At 32.7% G+C, this 21,534-nt stretch overlaps 1 protein-coding gene across 1 annotated transcript; it reads left to right on the forward strand.

The window, feature by feature from the left end:
- Positions 1-2,528: 2,528 nt before the first annotated feature.
- Positions 2,529-10,306, forward strand: LOC139514562 (amino acid transporter heavy chain SLC3A1-like). Its single transcript, XM_071303940.1, has 10 exons — positions 2,529-3,344; positions 3,804-3,989; positions 4,992-5,134; positions 5,686-5,811; positions 6,328-6,447; positions 7,372-7,484; positions 7,948-8,137; positions 8,583-8,765; positions 9,160-9,285; positions 9,717-10,306. Exons 1-10 carry the CDS (start codon positions 2,900-2,902, stop codon positions 10,062-10,064), a joined length of 1,980 nt encoding a protein of 659 aa, XP_071160041.1. The 5' UTR covers positions 2,529-2,899; the 3' UTR covers positions 10,065-10,306.
- The last annotated feature ends 11,228 nt before the right edge of the window (positions 10,307-21,534 follow it).

The raw sequence follows: 21,534 nt of genomic DNA on the forward strand, positions 1-21,534 counted from the left end.
TTTAAGTCTTTCTGGGTAGCTCATGTCTTTGGGACCTGGTAATTGTTTCGTAACCCTTCTTTGGACACTTTCTATTTTTTCGATACCTGTCTTTTTGTATGGGGACCAGACTGAGCTGGCATAGTCTAGGTGGGTTCTACCGGTAACCATGGTTTTGTATGTAATGGCATGAATGTCTCTATTCCCAAGTATTTAAATGTTCTTCTTAGAACTGCGAATATGGAATTTGCTTTGTTCACTTTTTCACTAATGTGGTTTTCGAAGATGAGTTCTGAATCGATAAGGACTCCAATATCTTTTTCCTCTGTAACTTGTGCTATAGGAGGATTTAGTAGGTTATAGATTGGTGGATGGTCAGTGCTATTAGATTTCTTACTTATTTTCATATATTTACATTTTTCCGGGTGAAATTTTAGTAGCCATTTGTCACTCCAGGATTCCATCTTGTTAAGATCTTCTTGTAAAATTTGTCTGTCATTCTGGGTTTTAATTATTCTGAAGATCTTAGTACATCTGAAAATAGGTATGCATCAGAATCTACTTGGTCTGGGAGATCGTTTATATATAGAAGAAATAGAAGTGGTTCTAGTACTGATTCTTGAGGTATCCCAGATGTAACGTTAGCCTAGTCTGATTCTTCACCATTCACTATATATATATATGTCCTTTTGTTTCCTATCTTCTAAGAAGCTCGTTATCCACCGTACTATATCTTCATGGACACCTAGATTTTTGATTTTGGCTATTAATCTTGTATGCGGTACCTTATCAAAGGCCTTCATAAAGTCGGTATATATGCAGTCTATGTCTAATCCTTGATCTAGTGCCTCTGTCCATTTATCAATCACGTCTAATAGTTGGAGACCAGTTGACCTTCCTTCAATAAATCCGTATTGCTTTTTAGAGAATAGGTTGTTCTTTTTCATATGGTCTATAATAAATTCACGCAATATTTTCTCCATTATTTTACATACTACTGATGTCAAACTGACTGCCAGGCCTATAGTTTTTGGCTAGTGACTTATTACCCTTTTTAAATATTGCACTGATCATAGAATTTTTCCAATCGTTAGGTACGGTCTTACTTTCAAGTGATTGATTATATACTATACATAAAGGTTTTGCCAATGATTCAGCGATCTCTTTTAACAATCTGGGGTGTAGTTTGTCCATCCTTGGAGATTTATCTATTTTTAATGCATTTAAGTGTTTCAGCACTACTTCCTCCTTAATTTTTTGATTTTGGCATTTCATTAGTTACTAATACCGGCGTTGGTTCCTTGGTGAATACACTGGAAAGTATTCTACTAGTAATTTGGCTTTTTTGCTGTTATCTTCCGTTTTATCTGATTTTGTGTCTTCTGGATCCCGATGTAAGTCCCAAATTCCTTCTTTGATTTTCGTTTTTGACTTGATATAACTCCAGATAGCTTTAGGGTTTTCTTTAGCTTTTTCAGATAGATTTTTTCTCATATTCCCTCTTCGACTTATTTACTCTACTTTTTACTTGATTCCTTATCTTATTGTATTCCTATCTCACCTCTGGGTCGTTATTATGGGTTATCTTTTTTGACAGGATGTTTTTCCTTTTAATTTTGTCTATGGTGTTTTTATCCATTGGAAAGTTATTTTTCCCTCTACCGATTTGTTTGCTTTCGTTTGTTGGTATATACTTTTTGTCCATATCTTGAATTATACTTAAAACTTATCTCCAGTTTTCGTTTATATCATTTTCTTTCTGTAGCAATTCTGACCATTTAATTTTATCTTAATTCTTCTTTTATGTTTATGTAGTTCTCTCTACTGAATAATTTAGTGTATTATTCTTTGCATCAGAGACATATATATGTCTCTGTTATATGTCTCTGTTTGCATTTACTAGCGGCTAGGAGAATTAGGAAAGTTATGCCGGTCACATCTCGGAAAGTTTAAAGTTTATAGGACTAGGACAATACTGTGTCATAGTATTCCCAGTTTCTTGTACATTTCACAACTAGATCTGTAAACTTATAGTGTTGTGATCTTAAAAGGTGGTCGCTGAATAAGGTCGCCCATACCAGAGACAATAATGAGTGGGTCAATAATGAGGCCCCTCATGGGGGGGGGGGTCCTAGTAATCACATAATCACCATTTTTTTGCCAATATAATCACATAATCATTAAATATTTGCTTATCTTTAGTAATCAAATAATCATAAACTAAAAATACAGTCCTAGGTAATCAAATAATCATGAAATATTTGGCTTAATAATCAAATAATCATTAAAAAAACGGCCAAGTAATCACATTATCAAAAACCCCATGAGGGCCCTCAATAATCATAATGTCTTTGCCCATGCATATATATATATTATCATGTAAAAAAAAAATGAATATAACTGAAGAAAAACTTGACAGTTTTAAATAGTCACTTGGTTTTCTTTTACAGTTGAATGCTTAAAAACAATACAACAGGATATTAGAGACTTTATAGGTGTCTTATCTTATCTAGTAAAATTGTTTTTGTAAACCTTCATACTTCCCGGTATTTTTACTTTGTTCTAGTTTATAACAGGTGCTATGGTATTTCTTCCGTATTTGTTCTCGGGGGCGATCGGGTTTCTTCTTTTATTTCTTGGGGTAGTTTCAAGCGAATATTGTTTTTCCAATGTATTCGTGTTTGGAATAATAGCTAAACTATAACATTCTGTATGACAATCATTTGTGTGAACTATTTTGAGAGATAAAACAAACATTCGTTTTTATTACAATCCCCCCTTTTAAAATGGACTCGGCGTAACCGGAGTAAACCAGTATTAGACTTAACGTTGCATCATCCTTGAAGGTCAAATAAGGAGAATATTAACAAGGAGTGTTGCGAAGAAACAGACGTGATTACAAACTAACAAAGCACAAATTATGGCGGATGAAAGTACAGTTGACGAAAAAGCCCAGTTAAAAGCTGAATTAGCTGAACCAGCAGTCGACGATGATCCCAAATTCAACGGCAACGTAGAAAATGCCAAATTTTTAACAAATGGAGGAGACGTAAAAGTAGAAGTCGAGACTTCAAGCTCAGGTGGGGCATCGTTCACTGGATTGGGAAAAGAAGAGCTTCTTCAGTACGCTAATGATCCATTCTGGAAGAAAGTACGGGTGATCTTGTTCATCCTTTTCTGGGTAGGATGGATTGCCATGCTGGCAGCTGCTATTGTCATCATTGTGCTAGCTCCACGTTGTCCACACAGACCAGATCTCAAGTGGTATGACAAACAAGCTTCATACCAAGTTTACCCAAAATCCTTCAAAGACACCAATAAACCAGGAAAAGCTGAACCGGGAGAAGGAGTAGGAGATTTACAAGGTAAAGACTAAAGTTAAAATATGTGTAATTCCAGTTTTATTTTTGAAGTATTTATAATTTCTAATCTACACAATGTAAAATGTACCTATTAACATTTGTATACTCTTGTACTCTTTTTGTGTTCTAAAAATAAGATCATTAGATGTGATTTGATTGCCAAAGAGACACTAATCAACCAAAAGTTCATATGAAGTGGATGCAAGTATTTTATGCAACCAGGCGTACAGACTTCAACAATGAGAAAACAAAACATACTGTATGGTCAGTTATAAGAGACCCCTACATCAAAAATATGAACGGATCAATTGAGAAAACTGCCAGTCTAATTTATAAGTGACATGTTGCTTATTTTTATATTGTTTCTGCCACTTTTTACAGGTATTTTTATAATCAAATTAATATACTTGAACATGTAACAACATATTTTAAATATATATACATGTATATATTTTAAAACAGGAATAATATCAGAACTGGAAGATGGACATTTCCAAGATCTTGGAGTGGAAACACTGTACATCAACTCCTTTTATAAGAGTGGAGGTGTTGACAATGGAATGGATGTTGTGGATTACAAAGATGTTGAACCAAGTCTGGGAACCCTAGCACACATCAGAAAACTCAGAAAAGAGACTAAAGACAAAAGTATGTAATCAAATGAATGATATATCAGTATGTCTATCAGTGGGGGTTTATTGTCCTAGTTCTTGTTCTCACATCTGGTATGAATTATATCAATTTGTCTCTCAGTGGGGGGGGGGGGGGGGGGGTACATGTTCTAGTTTGTGTTCTCACATCTGGTATTTAAATCATATATGTAGTCAAGTTATAAAGGATGATGCAATAATATATATTTATCCTGCTGAGAGGGTTATGTACTGAATATCATGATCCACTGCAGGTGTCAAGTGAAAGCTGGGAACAGTATATCTAACATATATATGTTCCTGGTGAAAGTGGTTGTAATTTCCCCAAATAACTGATTGAAGAAGACTATTCAGTTTACAATATTAATTATTTAAACTTGTGGGTCTATTTACATTTATTTTGATCTTTGAAGAGTTAGACAAAAGTTCAGTTAAATTTGTTTTAATACTTTTATTGATGAACCTTAGTTGTGATTCTACTGTTTCATATTACAAGGATCTGACAAGTCACAACACTATTTTGCTACTTGTAACATCAGCCAATGAAATTACTGCCGTCAGAAAAAAAATTGAAGGCTTCCAGAAGAATAAAAATAAAATAACGTGTTGTTAAATCCTTGTGCTCTAAGACGTAGGAAACAGGCTCTGTATTTTATGTTCAGTAGGCAAACACCTTACAATAGAATTAAACTGTTAACACATGCATGTTTCCTGTTTTCTACCTGTACCAAATAGTTCTTTTAACATGTTTAAGCACATGTTTTTATTTGCCTTCATTTTTCTAATCTTATTGTCTGCTATTTATGACCCAGACCTGGTCTTTCAAAGAAATTAAAAGTCAAGGCAATTACCATCATGACCATTAGTGCATTCTTATGGTTATTGTATGTGTGTATGGCTTTTTCTTATACATACATTGTAAGATGTACATACTAAGTTTAAATCAGCAGATGAAAGTAGTAAACATGGTAAAAGTAATAAATTGAATTTATCATTGCAGTGAGACTAGTGGTTGATTTCATTCCAAATCACACAAGTAGAAATCACACCTGGTTTGTGTCCAGTCAGAACAAACAAGATCCTTATACAGATTATTATGTTTGGAAACCATGTACAAAGGGTGGAGCAATGCCAAACAATTGGGTATGATTTTTGTTAACTAAATTTTGTATGCGTTGTTTTGAAATGATTATGTATACAGATATATACTGAAGTAATGATATTCAGTTCATTATTGAACATTTAAGAGCTTTTTTATTGAAAAAAACTTTAAAGTATTCATATGTCATGTATGTATATCAGCACAACAATGTTAAATTTAATAGTGTAGTTCCTTCACTGGTGATCCAGTCTGTCGTAGAGTTGTCGTTTGTTTAGACATACATGTACTTTACATGTATATAACTTTATATACATATAGATGTAGGAAGATGTGGTGTGAGTGTCAATGAGACAACTCCATCCAAATAACAATTTATAAAAGTAAACCATTATAATTAGGTCTATATATATTGTCACATTATACATGTATGTTTAAAGGCAATTATTCAGAAAATCAGAGAAAAGTAGATCTTTTAGGTCAACATTATTTTTTTGTCTTAGAAACAAGACAAAGATTCAATGTTGGCATTTCAGCCCTCAAAAAAATATCCCAAATTAAGTGATCGATTAATTCATTAATGTACTTTTTTCAGTTGAGTGTTTATGGGGGAAGTGCATGGGAATATGATGACCTTCGTGGTGAGTGCTATCTTCATACATTCCTCAAAGAACAACCAGATCTCGACTTGATGAATGAAGATGTCAGAAAAGAAATGAAGGTATGTATTAATACAATTTTCCTTTCTGAAAAGGACATTTTTGGAAATGCTTCCATTTTAATTCTACTCTGTTTTATACCAGTACTATAGTTTTCATACCATGGATGCAAAGAACAGAGTGTTCTTAACTTCCAGTCTTCCCAATAAATAAACTGAGATAATAGTACATGAATTATAAAAGAATATTATTTTTGGAAGCAATAATGGGACAGAACAGACTTGGTTGGTGCGGGCTGCTAACATGGGAATTTAAAAAAAAGAAGATATAATTGAGAATGATAATGGGAAATATGTCATAGAGACAATAACCCGACCAAAGAGCAGATAATAGCTCAAGGCCACAAATGGGTCTTCAGCGCAGCAAGAAAATCCTGCACCCGAATGTGGTCCTCAGCTAGCTTTTATGCATCTTCTTGAACCCCAGAGCTATTAGCTCTTTGATTATCAAGTATATTTTTTTAAGACTTGCAGCTGCAGTAGAATATTTCACATAATTACTAAATTTAATTTATTTAGGATGTGTTGAGTTTTTGGTTGAAAGAAGGAATTGATGGTTTCCATGTAAGAAATGCAGAATATCTAGTGGAGAATATGACACTTGGTAATGAAATAGCCAGTGGAAGTGGATCTGTTATGGTAGGTACAATGTGTTAACAGTAAGATTAGTATTTGATGGAGAACATGACACTTGGTAATGAATTAGCCAGTGAAAGTGGATCTGTTTAATATGGTAGGTACAATGTGTTAACAGAGTGTAAGATTAGTATTTAGTGGAGAATATGACACTTGGTAATGAATTAGCCAGTGGAAGTGGATCTGTTATGGTAGGTACAATGTGTTAACAGAGTAAGATTAGTATTTGATGGAGAACATGACACTTGGTAATGAATTAGCCAGTGGAAGTGGATCTGTTATGGTAGGTACAATGTGTTAACAGAGTGTAAGATTAGTATTTAGTGGAGAATATAACACTTGGAAAGAATTAGCCAGTGGAAGTGTATAGATCTGTTATGGTAGGTACAATGTGTTAACAGAGTGTAAGATTAGTATTTGATGGAGAACATGACACTTGGTAATGAATTAGCCAGTGGAAGTGTATAGATCTGTTATGGTAGGTACAATGTATTAACAGAGTTTAAGAATCTGATGGAAAACTTGACATTTAATCAACCAATGGAAGTGAATTTGTAATGGTATGTATTACCAGAGTGTCTATATTATCTGGTGGTCAGTGGTTGAGAACCTAACACTTCATGATGAACCTCTTAGTATTAATGAGTTGATAAGAATACATTCTGTCTTAGCACACAATTGCTGATTAACTGTTAGTAGATGATTGGATCATAGTTAGTAAACTAATTAATTGTAGACCAATACAATATTGTCAATTGTAAATATGAGATCAGCAAGTTTTGTAATGTTTTAAATATTTCAAGACGTTCATATTTTTATTTAGATACATATATGTCATGTATGTAGTGGTTTCTCCCTACTCTAATAAACAAAATAATTTGGTAGTATGACTATAAAGTACAAAAAACTACATGTTTATTTTTTCAGACGTATGAAAGTCTGATACATGACCATACAACACATCAGCCTGAATCATTTGAGTTACTACAGGAGTGGAGAGCTGTATTGGACACTGCTGCCAATAAACCAGGAAGAGAAAAGTAGGTTAATTAACACTCCTTTTCTTTCTTTTATTGCTATAAAGAAAGTCTGATTGCCAATTTAACTGAAATGCAATGGTGTGAATTTATTGATATGGAAAAGTGAAGAAGTTGCTCACTTGCAAGCACTTCCATTTTTTTTTCTTCAATATTGATTTAACCATGAATTCAGTACACTTGTGAAGTTTTTTGAAAATCTTTTTTTAGTAAAAAGAAAAAGTGTGCATAATGGTTAATGTAACTTACTGTGTTACTTGTTAGGCTTTTTTTAAAAGTTCAGTTCATCATCATTTAATATGAAAACATCTGAAAGTGAAAATGTACAATGGAAAAGTTAAAAAAAAAAATGACAAGTTAACAACTACTGAACATGCTGATGCAAAATTGATAGACACCTTTGTTGATTCAATTAAAGAATGTTCAATTTTAATGATTTGAGTTAACTTATCAATTATAATTACAGGGCATTGATTGTAACTGTTGATACAGATATGAACACAACTATGAAATACTATGAAACAAATGGCAAGAGTGGTGCTACTTATGTCAGAATGTCACCAATCACAAATTACAATACGAATGGACTAGCCACTCATCTCAAAGACAGGATACAAGAAGTGGCCGTTGATGACGTTCACAGGAAGATCTGGATGGTTAGTTTTATTTAACATCAATTAAACATCTATCGAAAATTTAAAAAAAAAATAGAGCTCCACTATTACTTTGGATGACAATGTTATAAATGTTAGTTTAAAGGTGCATGGTCATAAGTTTTGATGGGGAAAACTCCCACTATAGATAACAGCTTTATAGGTCATTTGGATAAGAAGATTACGAAATCAAGCTAACATTGTGTAAGTTATCACCCACCATCCATATAACAAGCACCAAAAACAAAATGTAAATTAAAAGGAAATATAATTTTCTATTTTAAGTGCATGAATTGATATTGAAGGTCTTTTGATCAATAGTAAGGTATAATGGGTGAATGGAACTAACAAGAATGATAAAAAGCTACATGTATTGAATACATCACCCAAGAGACAAGCTTGTACATAACATAACATTACAAAATTTAAGAGATTATTTCTATTGCAGTTGGACAATGAAAACTTGGACAGAATTGCCAGTCTGATTGGTGATGAGTATATGAAAGCTTTGTTAGCAGTACAGATTTTACTTCCTGGAGTCTCATCATCTTACTATGGGGATGAAATTGCTATGAAGAATGGAGTTCCAGCAACACCAAGCAAGGATCCAGTGTCTAAATTACCTAATCAGGTAGGGGAAATTCTCTTTGATAGTGTGTGAAATATTGTAGGTGAATTGTTAAGGAACATTTGACCAAATAGGACAAATTTTAATATGATGTTAAATATAATGTATCTCTAAACAAAAATGCAGTTTTATTTTTATAATTGTTATTATAATTGTTACTGTTGTTATTTTCAAAACTCAACTTGAAGGTATTTTGGACTTAGTATTTTGATAGGGCAAGTTTAATCAAATTTGTTTTGTACAATAAAATATGTTTAAACCAACTAATCAAATTTGTTATATGGCCTTGAAAGACATGGAATTATGTGGTTTAAATTTTGCAGTTTTATTATTTCCTTTGTTTTGAATATTTTTTCCTATTATTCTGTACTGATTTATAACTTTTGTATAATTATAGAAAAACAGAGATGCATTCCGTACACCCATGCAGTGGAGTAGTGAACAACCAAATGCTGGATTCACTGATCCATCATTCATGCCATGGATTCCTTTGGGAACAAACTACAAAACTAACAATGTACAAGTAAGTTATCTGATAAAGTTATGTACATAGCAAGTTGTCTCTGGCAATCATATCACATTTTATGTATTTTTTTATACTGATATTTTTTCTGATGATGTCATGTTCAGTTAATTTGACATGGCAATTATTCATTGTTCTTGTGTTTTTAACTAAGAGATGTATTACTTGATATTAAGACAATGAAAACAATGAAAACAAAAAAGAAATAAGCACTTGTGTTATTGGCTATCATGCCAAAATCTTATTTTTTAAACAAGTAGTCTTTGTTAAATGATATTTTCTACTCCAGTAAATACAATTTATGAGACATGTTAATGTCCATATTAAATCTTATATTAAATTGATACCTTGAACCTGGTGTATATGTAAACGTAAGTAGATATATCATGAAATGTTCTCAAGTTGTTGCATATTGGATTTTCATTTTTCAGCATGCCAAAGCATACCACAGCAAACACAGTATAATGAACACTTTCAAACAATTAGTTTTACTGGCCAGTAATGAATCCATACAGTTTGGCAAAACAGTTGTATCAGTCTTAAAGGACAACAACGATATTTTATGGATGACAAGAAAAGCTGAAGGATTCTCTGGGTACCTAGTAATCATCAACCTGGGAGATTCACCATTCGCTAGTAACTTCAAAGAGGCTAAAATTTCCAACACACTGATGCATGTGTTCCATTCAGATGGCGACCTTATAGAAGGAGATATGGACCTCAGCAAGAGGGCAGTCAGTATTGCCCCCAAACACGTTCATGTCTACAAATTTGACTAGAAACTCTTTTAATTAATACCATTTATTCCTTCAATTTGGACTTTTTATCAAAATTTTCTGAAGTAAAATGAATTTTGTTAATGAGATATTAAAATATATTAATCTTTTAAAAGTAACTTTTTGGATTTTGTTCTTGTGAAATGGTAGTTTAAATCTAACAATTGTTATACAGTGAACTTTAATGGTCATGTATGATAGCTTTGTGCTTGATGAAGTGGTCAAATAATAAATAACAAAACTTTTTTTGTAGTTGTCTTATTATATGTCAGAGAAAAGGCTTGTGCTATATTGTTCCAATCTTCTTGTGACTATATGAAAAAAAAAACACACTGCAAATCTGCTTCAGGTTCTTACTATGTCCTTACTACTATAGTCCATCTGTCAAATGTCAGGTGTTATGTTTCTTATAATGCCCTTACTACTATAGTCCATCTGTCAAATGTCAGGTGTTATGTTTCTTATAATGCCCTTACTACTATAGTCCATCTGTCAAATGTCAGGTGTTATGTTTCTTATAATGCCCTTACTACTATAGTCCATCTGTCAAATGTCAGGTGTTATGTTTCTTATAATGCCCTTACTACTATAGTCCATCTGTCAAATGTCAGGTGTTATGTTTCTTGGTTCAGATAGTTTACCATGCAGTTGTTGCCTCTTAATTCCAAATTTAGTACACATCTTCCTTCATGATATGAACTTTTAAAATTATGCAGCAAATTATGGATTTGATGGTGAAACCAGTACAGTCACATGTTAACACTTTTGGTTTAGGTAGTTTACCATGACGTTGTGGTCACATCAAATAGCAAATTTGTTACATTATGATGTGAAGATTTTAGATTACTGGTATATATAAAAATAAGAAGATGTGGTATGATTACCAGTGAGACAACTCTCCACAAGAGACCAATTGACACAGAAATTAACAGAACAAGTAAAGTTTTTACCACTTGTGCATGTTAATCAAGATGTTCTGTTAAGAACCTTTCTAAAGTACTTGCCATCATTCTTTAAAACTATATGATGATCTTTAGAAATATTGCGACAAGGTTACTTACCGTTGATAGATCTGTATATAAATTTATACCTGGTGCACTTGAGTTGATTATACAATATGTTGTTGTTAGTTTGATGTGTGTGTGTCTCTCAATTAGAAACTAGGCATTATGTCAAGTTGTAGATTCCTAGTATTTATCTTTAACCACAGATTCTTGGTACTTAACTTTTACCACAGATTCCCAGTATTTATCTTTTACCATGATTGCATTGTTTCCTTAACATGGAATTGTTATAGTGTGTGGTGCCCCTTGTTCTACCGGGGAATGGCAAAGTGTACAGAAATTTATAAAAGTCGAACAGAAAACTAAACATTGATCAGCAATTCAAGGTCTACAAAAGTGTCAAAATGACTGAAACCATCAATCAACATTTTATTATGCTTATAATTTGGTTTGCAAGAAGTGTTTTGTTTTCATGAGACCTGAATCAAAACATTGGAAAGGCAAAATCAAATACAAAGTTGAAAAAAAAAAAATCTGAAAAGTTGCCAAACACGGCTATTATAGGTAACCTATGCCTTGGCTTAGAAAAACCTTAGTGTTTCAAATAATGCAACATTTCATTTACAGAAAATGAATATTAAAAGTTATATTCATGTCTACACAAAAATGATGACTTTGGGTTTGCTGACACCCTTGTGGTAATAACATCCAAAAGCAGTGGTCCAATGGTTAAAAAACTCTTCAAAGATACCTAGTTTATGATTTGGTTTGCCAGTCCCATGTTTATAGATAAAAGATGAGGTATGAGTGCCAATCTGAATGAGACAACTCTCTATCTAAGTCACAATTTATAAAAGTAAACCATTTTCTATTTTTATACGACTGCACAAAATTTTTCGGTCATATATTGGTATCATGTCGGAGTCGTCCAAAGACATTTGGTTTCCGAACAATAACTTAAGTATAAGCAATAACTTATGGAATGGTGTATGGATCTCTCTGAAGTTATACCACAATTTTCTATACCAAAAGGGATGGTTAGGATTGGCTTTAGGGGTTATGGCTCTAACCATTTAGGAATAAGGGTGAAAAACAACAGTTTCCTGGTCAATGGACAAATACTTTAGACAATTTAAAAGCAGTGTAAGGGAGGTAATTCAAACACAACATTGTACTGTACTTTTAAGTACAATTTTATGTTTGAATTGCCTCCCTTACACTGCTTTTTAAATGTCTAAATGTATGTATAAAGCAATGTTGAAATGTCTTGAAATGAATAGCTGTCAATTTCTTTTAAAATTTACTTTTTAATTCTGATTAAGGAAGATTAATTTTAGCCATGATTATGTATGTCATTTTCTATTTTAAGACTTTTATGATGTATTTAGATGGGTAATTATGGTTTCAAATTCCATTGAATTGAGATTATGACCAATTTTTGAGAGAAAGATTTTTTTTGGAAAAAGAAGTAGGGGCAATTTTTTATTATTTCAGATTTCAGAAATTAAAAGTAAATTTCAATACGCAGAGCATAGTGTATTGCACAAAAGCAAAAGCAAAAAATTTAATATAAATTCAAATCATAACCAATTCCAAGTTCTTTGACTACAGTTATAAAGTATCAGAAACTTATTATTTGTTACTAAATGTATTCACTCTGAAATATAGTTCCCTATGGTTCGCATGTATATGCAGATAATACACATATAAACTGAAAAAACTGGGTATATTATTGGAGCAGTTCATTCAAGAATGTATGTCATTAAGGTGTGTTGATGTGCAGGCTTTTTAAAAAAACATTTTGATTAGGTAACTGGGTATTGATTCAACTAGTATGATTGACAACTGTCATTATCACTAAACAATCAGAGACAAGGTTGAAGTTTAATTACAATACCCCACCTCCTAAACTGCCAATCAAATTGACCACATTACCTATCAACCTCAGTCTTACATAATTATACAGACCACTCAATATACATATAATTTTTAATATACAAGTATTTGACCATATAATTTAATACACAAATGTGTATATTAGATGTTTGATATTTATAAGGATGATAGATGTATTTAATTGCAATTACTTTTGATCTACATTACATATAGTGATTCTGTAAATTATATCTGAAAATTAAATGATTAATGGATTAACAAGATCTTAAAAAAATGAAATATGAATATAAATATGAATAAATAAAAGGTATTCAAGTAAGGCCTATAATTTACTTGATAAATTTCCAATAATCATCTGTAATTAATCAACAATTAAATAAGTACACTTTTTGTAATCAGTAATTGGCTTGAAACAGTTTAAAAAGTTTAAAACTTTCAATTATAACAAACCATTGTTTATTAGTTTATTTCCCATCAGTCATTATGTCTATTTTAGTCATTTGAATTTTTACTTAAAGTGAATATATATTTTTGCTATCAAGAAAGAATCCACATTTCAATAAGATAAGTTTTTTAATTGGTTTGTGTTGAAAAGGTACATTTTCAATGCCCTGTGTTGAAAAATACTTAAAAATTGATCGAAAGGCACTCTAAAACTTTTAATCTTCAATGCCATATAACCTGTGTTTCAACTTACAAAATGCCCCAAAACAACATTTTTATACGACCGCAAAAATTTTAATTTTTTGGTCGTATATTTCTATCACGTTGGCGTCGTCGTCGTCGTCGTCCGAATACTTTTAGTTTTCGCACTCTAACTTTAGTAAAAGTGAATAGAAATCAATGAAATTTTAACACAAGGTTTATGACCACAAAAGGAAGGTTGGGATTGATTTTGGGAGTTTTGGTCCCAACATTTTAGGAATTAGGGGCCAAAAAGGGCCCAAATAAGCATTTTTTGGTTTTCGCACTATAACTTTAGTTTAAGTGAATAGAAATCTATGAAATTTTGAGACAAGGTTTATGACCACAAAAGGAAGGTTGGGATTGATTTTGGGAGTTTTGGTTCCAACAGTTTAGGAATTAAGGGCCAAAAAAGGGCCCAAATAAGCATTATTCTTGGTTTTTGCACCATAACTTTAGTATAAGTAAATAGAAATCTATGAAATTTAAACACAAGGTTTATGACCATAAAAGGAAGGTTGAGTTTGATTTTGGGAGTTTTGGTTCCAACAGTTTAGGAATAAGGGGCCCAAAGGGTCCAAAATTGAACTTTGTGTGATTTCATCAAAAATTGAATAATTGGGGTTCTTTGATATGCCGAATCTAACTATGTATGTAGATTCTTAATTTTTGGTCCCGTTTTCAAATTGGTCTACATTAAGGTCCAAAGGGTCCAAAATTAAACTTAGTTTGATTTTAACAAAAATTGAATCCTTGGGGTTCTTTGATATGCTGAATTAAAAAATGTACTTAGATTTTTAATTATTGGCCTAGTTTTCAAGTTGGTCCAAATGGGGGTCCAAAATTAAACTTTGTTTGATTTCATCAAAAATTGAATAAATGGGTTCTTTGATATGCCAAATCTAACTGTGTATGTAGATTCTTAATTTTTGGTCCAGTTTTCAAATTGGTCTACATTAAGGTCCAAAGGGTCCAAATTTAAACTAAGTTTGATTTTAACAAAAATTAAATTCTTGGGCTTATTTGATATGCTTTATCTAAATATGTACTTTGATTTTTGATTATGGGCCCAGTTTTTAAGTTGGTCCAAATCAGGATTCCATATCAAGTATTGTGTAATAGCAAGAAATTTTCAATTGCACAGTATTGCACAATAGCAAGAAATATCTAATTGCACAATAGCAAGAAATATATAATTGCACAATATTGTGCAATAGCAATTAATTTTTAATTGGAGTTATCTTTCTTTGTATAGAATAGTAGTTGATAATATATGTTGGAAATTTGCCAGACATGACTATGATGTCATTTTCTATTTTTATTTGCCAATAACTTTATGTAAATAACTTCATTGGAAATTTGCCAATATAAAATGTTGCTGATGAAGCTTTTTTTCCTTATCTTATCTAAAATGTTTTTAGATAATGTATGTTGGACATTTGCCAGACATGACTATGATGTCATTTTCTATTTTTATTTGCCAATAACTTTATGTAAATAACTCCATTGGAAATTTGCCAATATAAAATGTTGCTGATGAAGTTTTTTTTATTGTTTTATACAATAAACAATGTATATTCACTTTTACTACCAACCAATCTTTACCATTCAGTGATAACAAGCACTTTATTTTACATTTTAATATTTTATGATGTATTTAAAAGAGTAGTTATTGTTGCAAACTCCATTAGAAATTTGAATTGATATCAGTTTTGGAAAAAGGGAAACGGGGATGTGAAAAAAAAGGGGGGGGGGGTTAAATTTTTCTCATTTCAGATTTCATAAATAAAAAGAAAATTTCTTCAAACATTTTTTTGAGAGGATTTATATTCAACAGCATAGTGAATTGCTCAAAGGCAAAACAAACCTTTCAAGTTCATTAGACCACATTCATTCTGTGTCAGAAACCTATGCTGTGTCAACTATTTAATTTTAGATTTAAAAAGTTTGAAGAAGAAATCTTTTTAATTGATTTGTAAAATCTTGACATTTGTTTTGTGTAAAAAAAACAACATGTAATGTCAAAAATTTTATCACAATCCAAATTCAGAGCTGTATCACGCTTGAATGTTTTGTCCATACTTGCCCCAACTGTTCAGGGTTCGACCTCTGCGGTCGTATAAAGCTGCGCCCTGCGGAGCACCTGGTTCAATTTATTTTGTTGACACTTCAAAGTTTTAAGCTGTTGGTTCAGATTCATGTCTTACAAGGATAGTTGGTAACATTTACTAGAAGAATTTTTGCATTTTTTGTTTTTTTGAAACATGTTCAGAACTGGCAACATAATTTCGATAAGATATAAACTGCAGTTTAAATAAAATTGTGCAAATTAAGAGACCCATATTATTTAATTTGAGCTCATTTTATCCTCATACTGGAAAAGCAAGTTTCCTTTTAAAGACCTGCTGTACATGCAATTTTCAGCAAACATGCTTTATAAATGTTCATTTCCCCCACCATACCTTAATATGAAATAATTCAAACTATTCTTCTAATCTTTTATTTTTTTCTGAATTGGGACAGGCGCACAAATGCGTCGGGGTTAAACATGTTTGTTTGTATCACAACCCTACCCCTCTACCTCTAGCCAATGTAGAATAAACAAACACACAGCAATACGCACTTTAAAAGAAATCCAAGTCCTATGTCAGAATAGGAAACAAAAGAAACGAATCAAAATGACAATAATAATAAATTAACAAAGAACTACTTTATATAAAGCTAGCAGTTACTGACATATGCCAGCTCCAGACCTCAATTAAACTAATTGAAAGATTACGTTTTCATCATATGGATAACGAGCACAATCCCTCCCTGTTGTATTTATTGCTAATTTGTTCCTGAACATTCATGAAATATTTGTCACTGGCCGGACCAAAACCCGATAATTTAGAATAGGTTGTTTACATACAAATCACAAAGAAACTTAGGATTCAACTCCCTCTGGCAAAGTAGCCCTTATAGATGGATTTTGATGTGTTGAACTTCTCTTAGGCTAAACATCTCTTCAATTGTTTCGGTTCTTATATTTACTTGAGTTTTAAATATCCAGTTTTCAGCGTTCCATAGGTGAATGCTTTACTTAAAACCCCGCGTTTTACATTGTACAGATTTCTCGAGAGCAACATTGGTGTGTGGCCAAAAACGGAAAAAAACCATCATGCAGCTGACAGCGTGGCACTCTTTTTGCACGCCCCATTCTGACTCGACGTACCCATGTTCTTTACAATTTAACATAAACAATTAGGATATGGTTGTCATGTCGAAGTGGAGGGGGGGGGGGGGGAATTCGCGCTGAGCGCTAACAATTTTATTAAGTTTTTCATCGCTATTAATCAAATGATTTAATTCAAAATTTAACACTATAAGTCATGGGGAAAATCTGGATTCAGAATATTTTTTTTTGTCCTCTGCTTGCGCAGAATACTTTTTGTCTTTAAATTGGGACCAGAATATTTTTATGTACCATTATTGAAGCCCCTCGTGGAAGTATCCAAGTTAGTGACTTCATTTATTTATCAGATTCCCCAAAAGATTACCATTTATCGCTGATAAAAACTTTTGAAAATAATTTTCAAAATGCCGACACCTACACATTGGTAGATGGACGCTTAATGTACAGCGGCAACTATTACATAAGTCTTTTGTAGACGAAACGCGCGTCTGGCGCAAATACAAAATTGAGTTCCTGTTGTCTATCCATCTATGACTAGTATATGTAGATACCTTATAACAGTATCCTGGCTCCAAGCTAAATATCGTTTTTAATTTATCGTTCTAAATATCGTTTTTAATCTGATTAGATCAAACTTTAAAAATGCTAAACCTAACGTGCAATTTTGATTATATCACTTTTTGAAAGTTTTATTTTTTTAAATTTTTGATTAAGATATCAAAAATAGAAAAGGGGCGAAAGAGGGGTACCTGTAATCTGCGAAACGAAATAAAAGCGGAACGAAACAAACAAAATAAAATGAAATAAAAACATACTGATACTTAAAAAATAATGTAAAATAAAACCACAGGCAGACAGTTGTAAGCGGTGAAAAATTGGATGACAAAATAAATATTTCTCAAAAGAAGAGAACTCATTTTAAAACAAGACGCACGGCTCTAATAATGATCATTTTACTTGCTGGTTTTTCAAGCACCAATATTTTAGGAGCAACAGTAAAAACTGATCAACTGGCAGTAGGTCAAAAAGTATGGTTAGGTTGAGTATCTTTTTATATATTTTCTACTGAACTTTAAGCAATAAAATGGTTCAATACACTTTGTATTATATCATTTGATTTCATTTTTTTTTCTGTTTTGCTCTACGACTTCTTACTTTCTACAATCATGTCGGCAGATAAATATATCTTTCCATGTGCATTTTGAACGATCTCATCTTTAACGCTTTTAATCAACTATTTCTGTTATTTATAAATTGTTTGCCCTAAATATTCAGCTTTTTGCGTTCGTGAAGGAGGTAGATCCAGAACAGCGCTTCGGTCGTAACTTTTAACGTTTTTTTTTTCGTTTTTTTTATCGATTGCATGCCTTGTATCAATGATTTCAGTTCTAAGTATTTGTACGGTAGGAACACTGAATTCATGGTAATGAACATTGTGTTAGTCTGGAATGTAGGAGGTTTTTATTATCTTTTTTTACACTGAAATTAAGAGTAAGATCAAATTTTAGTAGCTTGGAGCCAGGATACTGTTATCTACATAAACTAATCATAGATAGATAACAGGATGTCAATTCTATATTTGCACCAGACGCGCATTTTGTCTACAAACGACTCATCGGTGACGCTCGAAAAAAATGATAAAAAGGCCAAATAAATTACAAAGTTGAAGAGCATTGAGGACCAAACATTACTGTAAGTTTTACCAAATACAGCTAAGGTTATCTATTCCTGACGTTGAAAAAGTCTTAGTTTTTCAAAAATTCAAAGTTTTGTAAACAGTAAATTTACAATTATATATGACCATATCAATGATAATTCACGTCAACGCAGAAGTGCTGACAACTGGACTAGTGATACCCTCGGGGTACAGAATCTCCACCAACAGTGGCATCAACACAGTGGTTGAGCTTCTTTATTGAATTTTACTGTGCGAAAAGCTGTGTGTTTGTTTATTCTACATTGGCTAGATGTATATCAATCTAATTAAAAACCGATCTCTCATCGCTCCTGTTTCTGATATGTCGCGTGGGAGTCTAATTAAAAACCGATCTCTCATCGCTCCTGTTTCTGATATATGTCGCGTGGGAGATCTAACGAAACCGGCTTTGAGGTCACATGTGAGTGAACTAAAAGTCATGAATTTATAAAGATATGCAATGAGTTGACGACCTATTAATAAGCCAATCAAAAAAGTTTATGAATTATTTTAACTGACGATTTCGTCGTAAATAAAATGAGTTACATCCCTTTGCCTTACGTTAAACTTCCAAGATCGTGGTTGAGATCCAATAAAATATGTTTAACCCCCATGCATTTTTGCGCCTATCCCAAGTCTTGTATGTTTTTTTAAATTTTAATTTAAGTTCATTTAAATGTTTTGGAGTTTCTTTAGGGGACAGTTGAAGCCTGTTCCCAGATGCGGGATTTTCTCGCTTTGCTGAAGACCCATTGGTGGCCTTGGGCTGCTGTTTGGTCGAGTTGTTGTCTCTTTGACATATTTTTATTTCCATTCTCAATTTCCCCCCAAGGGTGACTGGGGTATAGAAATATGGTCACTTGGTCTTCTCCCGACCGACAGTAAAACGCTTGCCGAAGTGGGGCGTCCGTTTGGCTGTGCGGGATGTATCAAGTTCGCAGTCACGTCCGGTCAGAAGGGGGACGTTAAATCCGATGCCTCGTGTAAAGAGAGTGCCACGCTCTTTGCACGTTAAGAACCCTTGCAACAACTCTGTTGAGGGGTCCGTAGGTGGCCTGTTGCAAGGCAAAATTACTGTCCCTATCCAAAATACCCTCATTTTCCAGTGGCAGTCCAAATTTCCCCGACCATCATCCCAGATGGCCTCTATCGTATCAACCTACCTATTGTATTTATTGTGAACTTGTTCTCGTCCTGAATATGCATGAAATATTTGCCACTGGACGTTAAGCAACCAACAATCAATCAATCAATCCATTCTCAATTTTATAAAGTTCCTATTAAAGAAATCAACGCTCAATCATTGCAGTCTCCCAGGGACATATTCTTGGTTCATCAATGATCCTGGATGCTCCCCAGCTTCGTACTTTATTTGGCATAGTAACTTTTTTTATAAGAGCGTCACTGATGACTTATGTAGACGAAACTTGCGTCTGGCGTACAAATTTTAAGCCTAGTACATCTATGATGAATATATCTAGATCATGTTCTTTTCTTTGTTAAGGTTTCTTCATCTACTTATGAAGTCTGTAGTCTTACATATTAGTCAGAATGCCTTTAATTATAGACATAATTCCTCGTGCGCTGTTGCGTATGGACCCTTAACCTGCAGTTGTTTTGCCTGACCTTCGTTTTGCCAACTCATTATCATTCGCCGACGTTATTGTCACACGGGATTTAAGGGGGGGGGGGATACAAGTTATATTTCAGAACAGTATCTAGTTCATTATCATACATTGGCTGGAAAATAGTTAAATAACAAAAATACCAAGCTCCGAGGATATTTCAAAATGGAAAGTCTAAAGTTTAAACACATCAAACAAATGGATATCAACTGTCATAATCCAAACTTGGTACAGACATTTTTTGATGTAGAAATGTTGGAATAAACCTGGTTTTATTGCCTAGCTCAACCTCTTACTTGTATGACAGTCGCATAAAATTCCACTATATATTTACACCAAACAAACAGTGAGTGTCATAGCCCAACGTAATCTTTTTTCTTTGAGAAGTTTCAATGGTGTCTCGAATAGGATACTGATCTCCAGGCAGCCAACATCCCAGATAAAGTTGACTGTCCTGCTGAATGCTTATACCTAGTTTGGTGGCGACCAGCTCATCATGGTTCAAAAATCTACATACCATTGTATCAGCCACTTGAGGAACATCTGGCTGCTGTGGTGTTAACCAGAACATTTTCATAATTATAAGAATCGTTGCGTTTTAAAATATTTATTTGATAGTTGTGTGAATAACGATTCATGTCTAAATTTACATATCAATTCGATCATGGCAATGAGTTGATTCTGAATATTGAATATTAACTCATCCTAATTTTCCATTCTTAGACTTACTGTTTGAAGACATTAGTATAATACCCTGCTTTGTTCCATCCTGAACTGAACATAAACGCTAATAATATTTACCAAAAATCTTTAGTCTGTTAGGTTCTTAATTTAGTTACAGTAGTTAATTATATATAGTTTCTTCATAGTTCTTTATAGATCGCAAGATATACACAGTACCATTACTTTTTGGTATTTTTGTGTGCAAAATCTATGGGGAAAATGATTAAAGTTCAAAGGCGTGCACCAAGAGTTAAATTAAGGAACTAGCTAAAACAAATGCTATTGGCATACTTCTTTTCAGTTGAGTCCGATTTAAATATTTTTCAAAAGATTTACAAGTAAAAATCTATTTTCTTTCATATTTCCAAACATCTTCGTTCAATACAGTTTACATTTGTTAATATTTAAAATGTAACAGTAACATAACTAACTTATTATTAACTGCGTGGTAAACAATGTATATCTGGTTAAACATGTAAAAGCTAAGGAGTGTTATTAAAGTATTACAAGAGGTTCATCAAAAAAAAAATACATACTACTCTTATGTCATATCGTAAGATAAACACAATCAAATACAAACGATCTTAGTTCAGGTTTCTTAGACAAAATAATTCAATTTCATACACAATAAAATTAACATTGAGGCGTCTTCTTTTTTCTTTATCATGTT

Source organism: Mytilus edulis, chromosome 3, assembly GCF_963676685.1.
Source record: "Mytilus edulis chromosome 3, xbMytEdul2.2, whole genome shotgun sequence".
Lineage (NCBI taxonomy): Eukaryota > Metazoa > Mollusca > Bivalvia > Mytilida > Mytilidae > Mytilus > Mytilus edulis.

What these genes read in the sequence shown, in the direction of transcription:
- LOC139514562 (XM_071303940.1), top strand. Translation starts at nt 2,900, where the DNA reads ATGGCGGATGAAAGTACAGTTGACGAAAAAGCCCAGTTAAAAGCTGAA. An exon ending in AAAAGAGACTAAAGACAAAA is followed by an intron (nt 3,990 to 4,991) that starts GTATGTAATCAA and finishes TTATCATTGCAG; the next exon opens with TGAGACTAGTGGTTGATTTC. An exon ending in GTGGAAGTGGATCTGTTATG is followed by an intron (nt 6,448 to 7,371) that starts GTAGGTACAATG and finishes TTATTTTTTCAG; the next exon opens with ACGTATGAAAGTCTGATACA.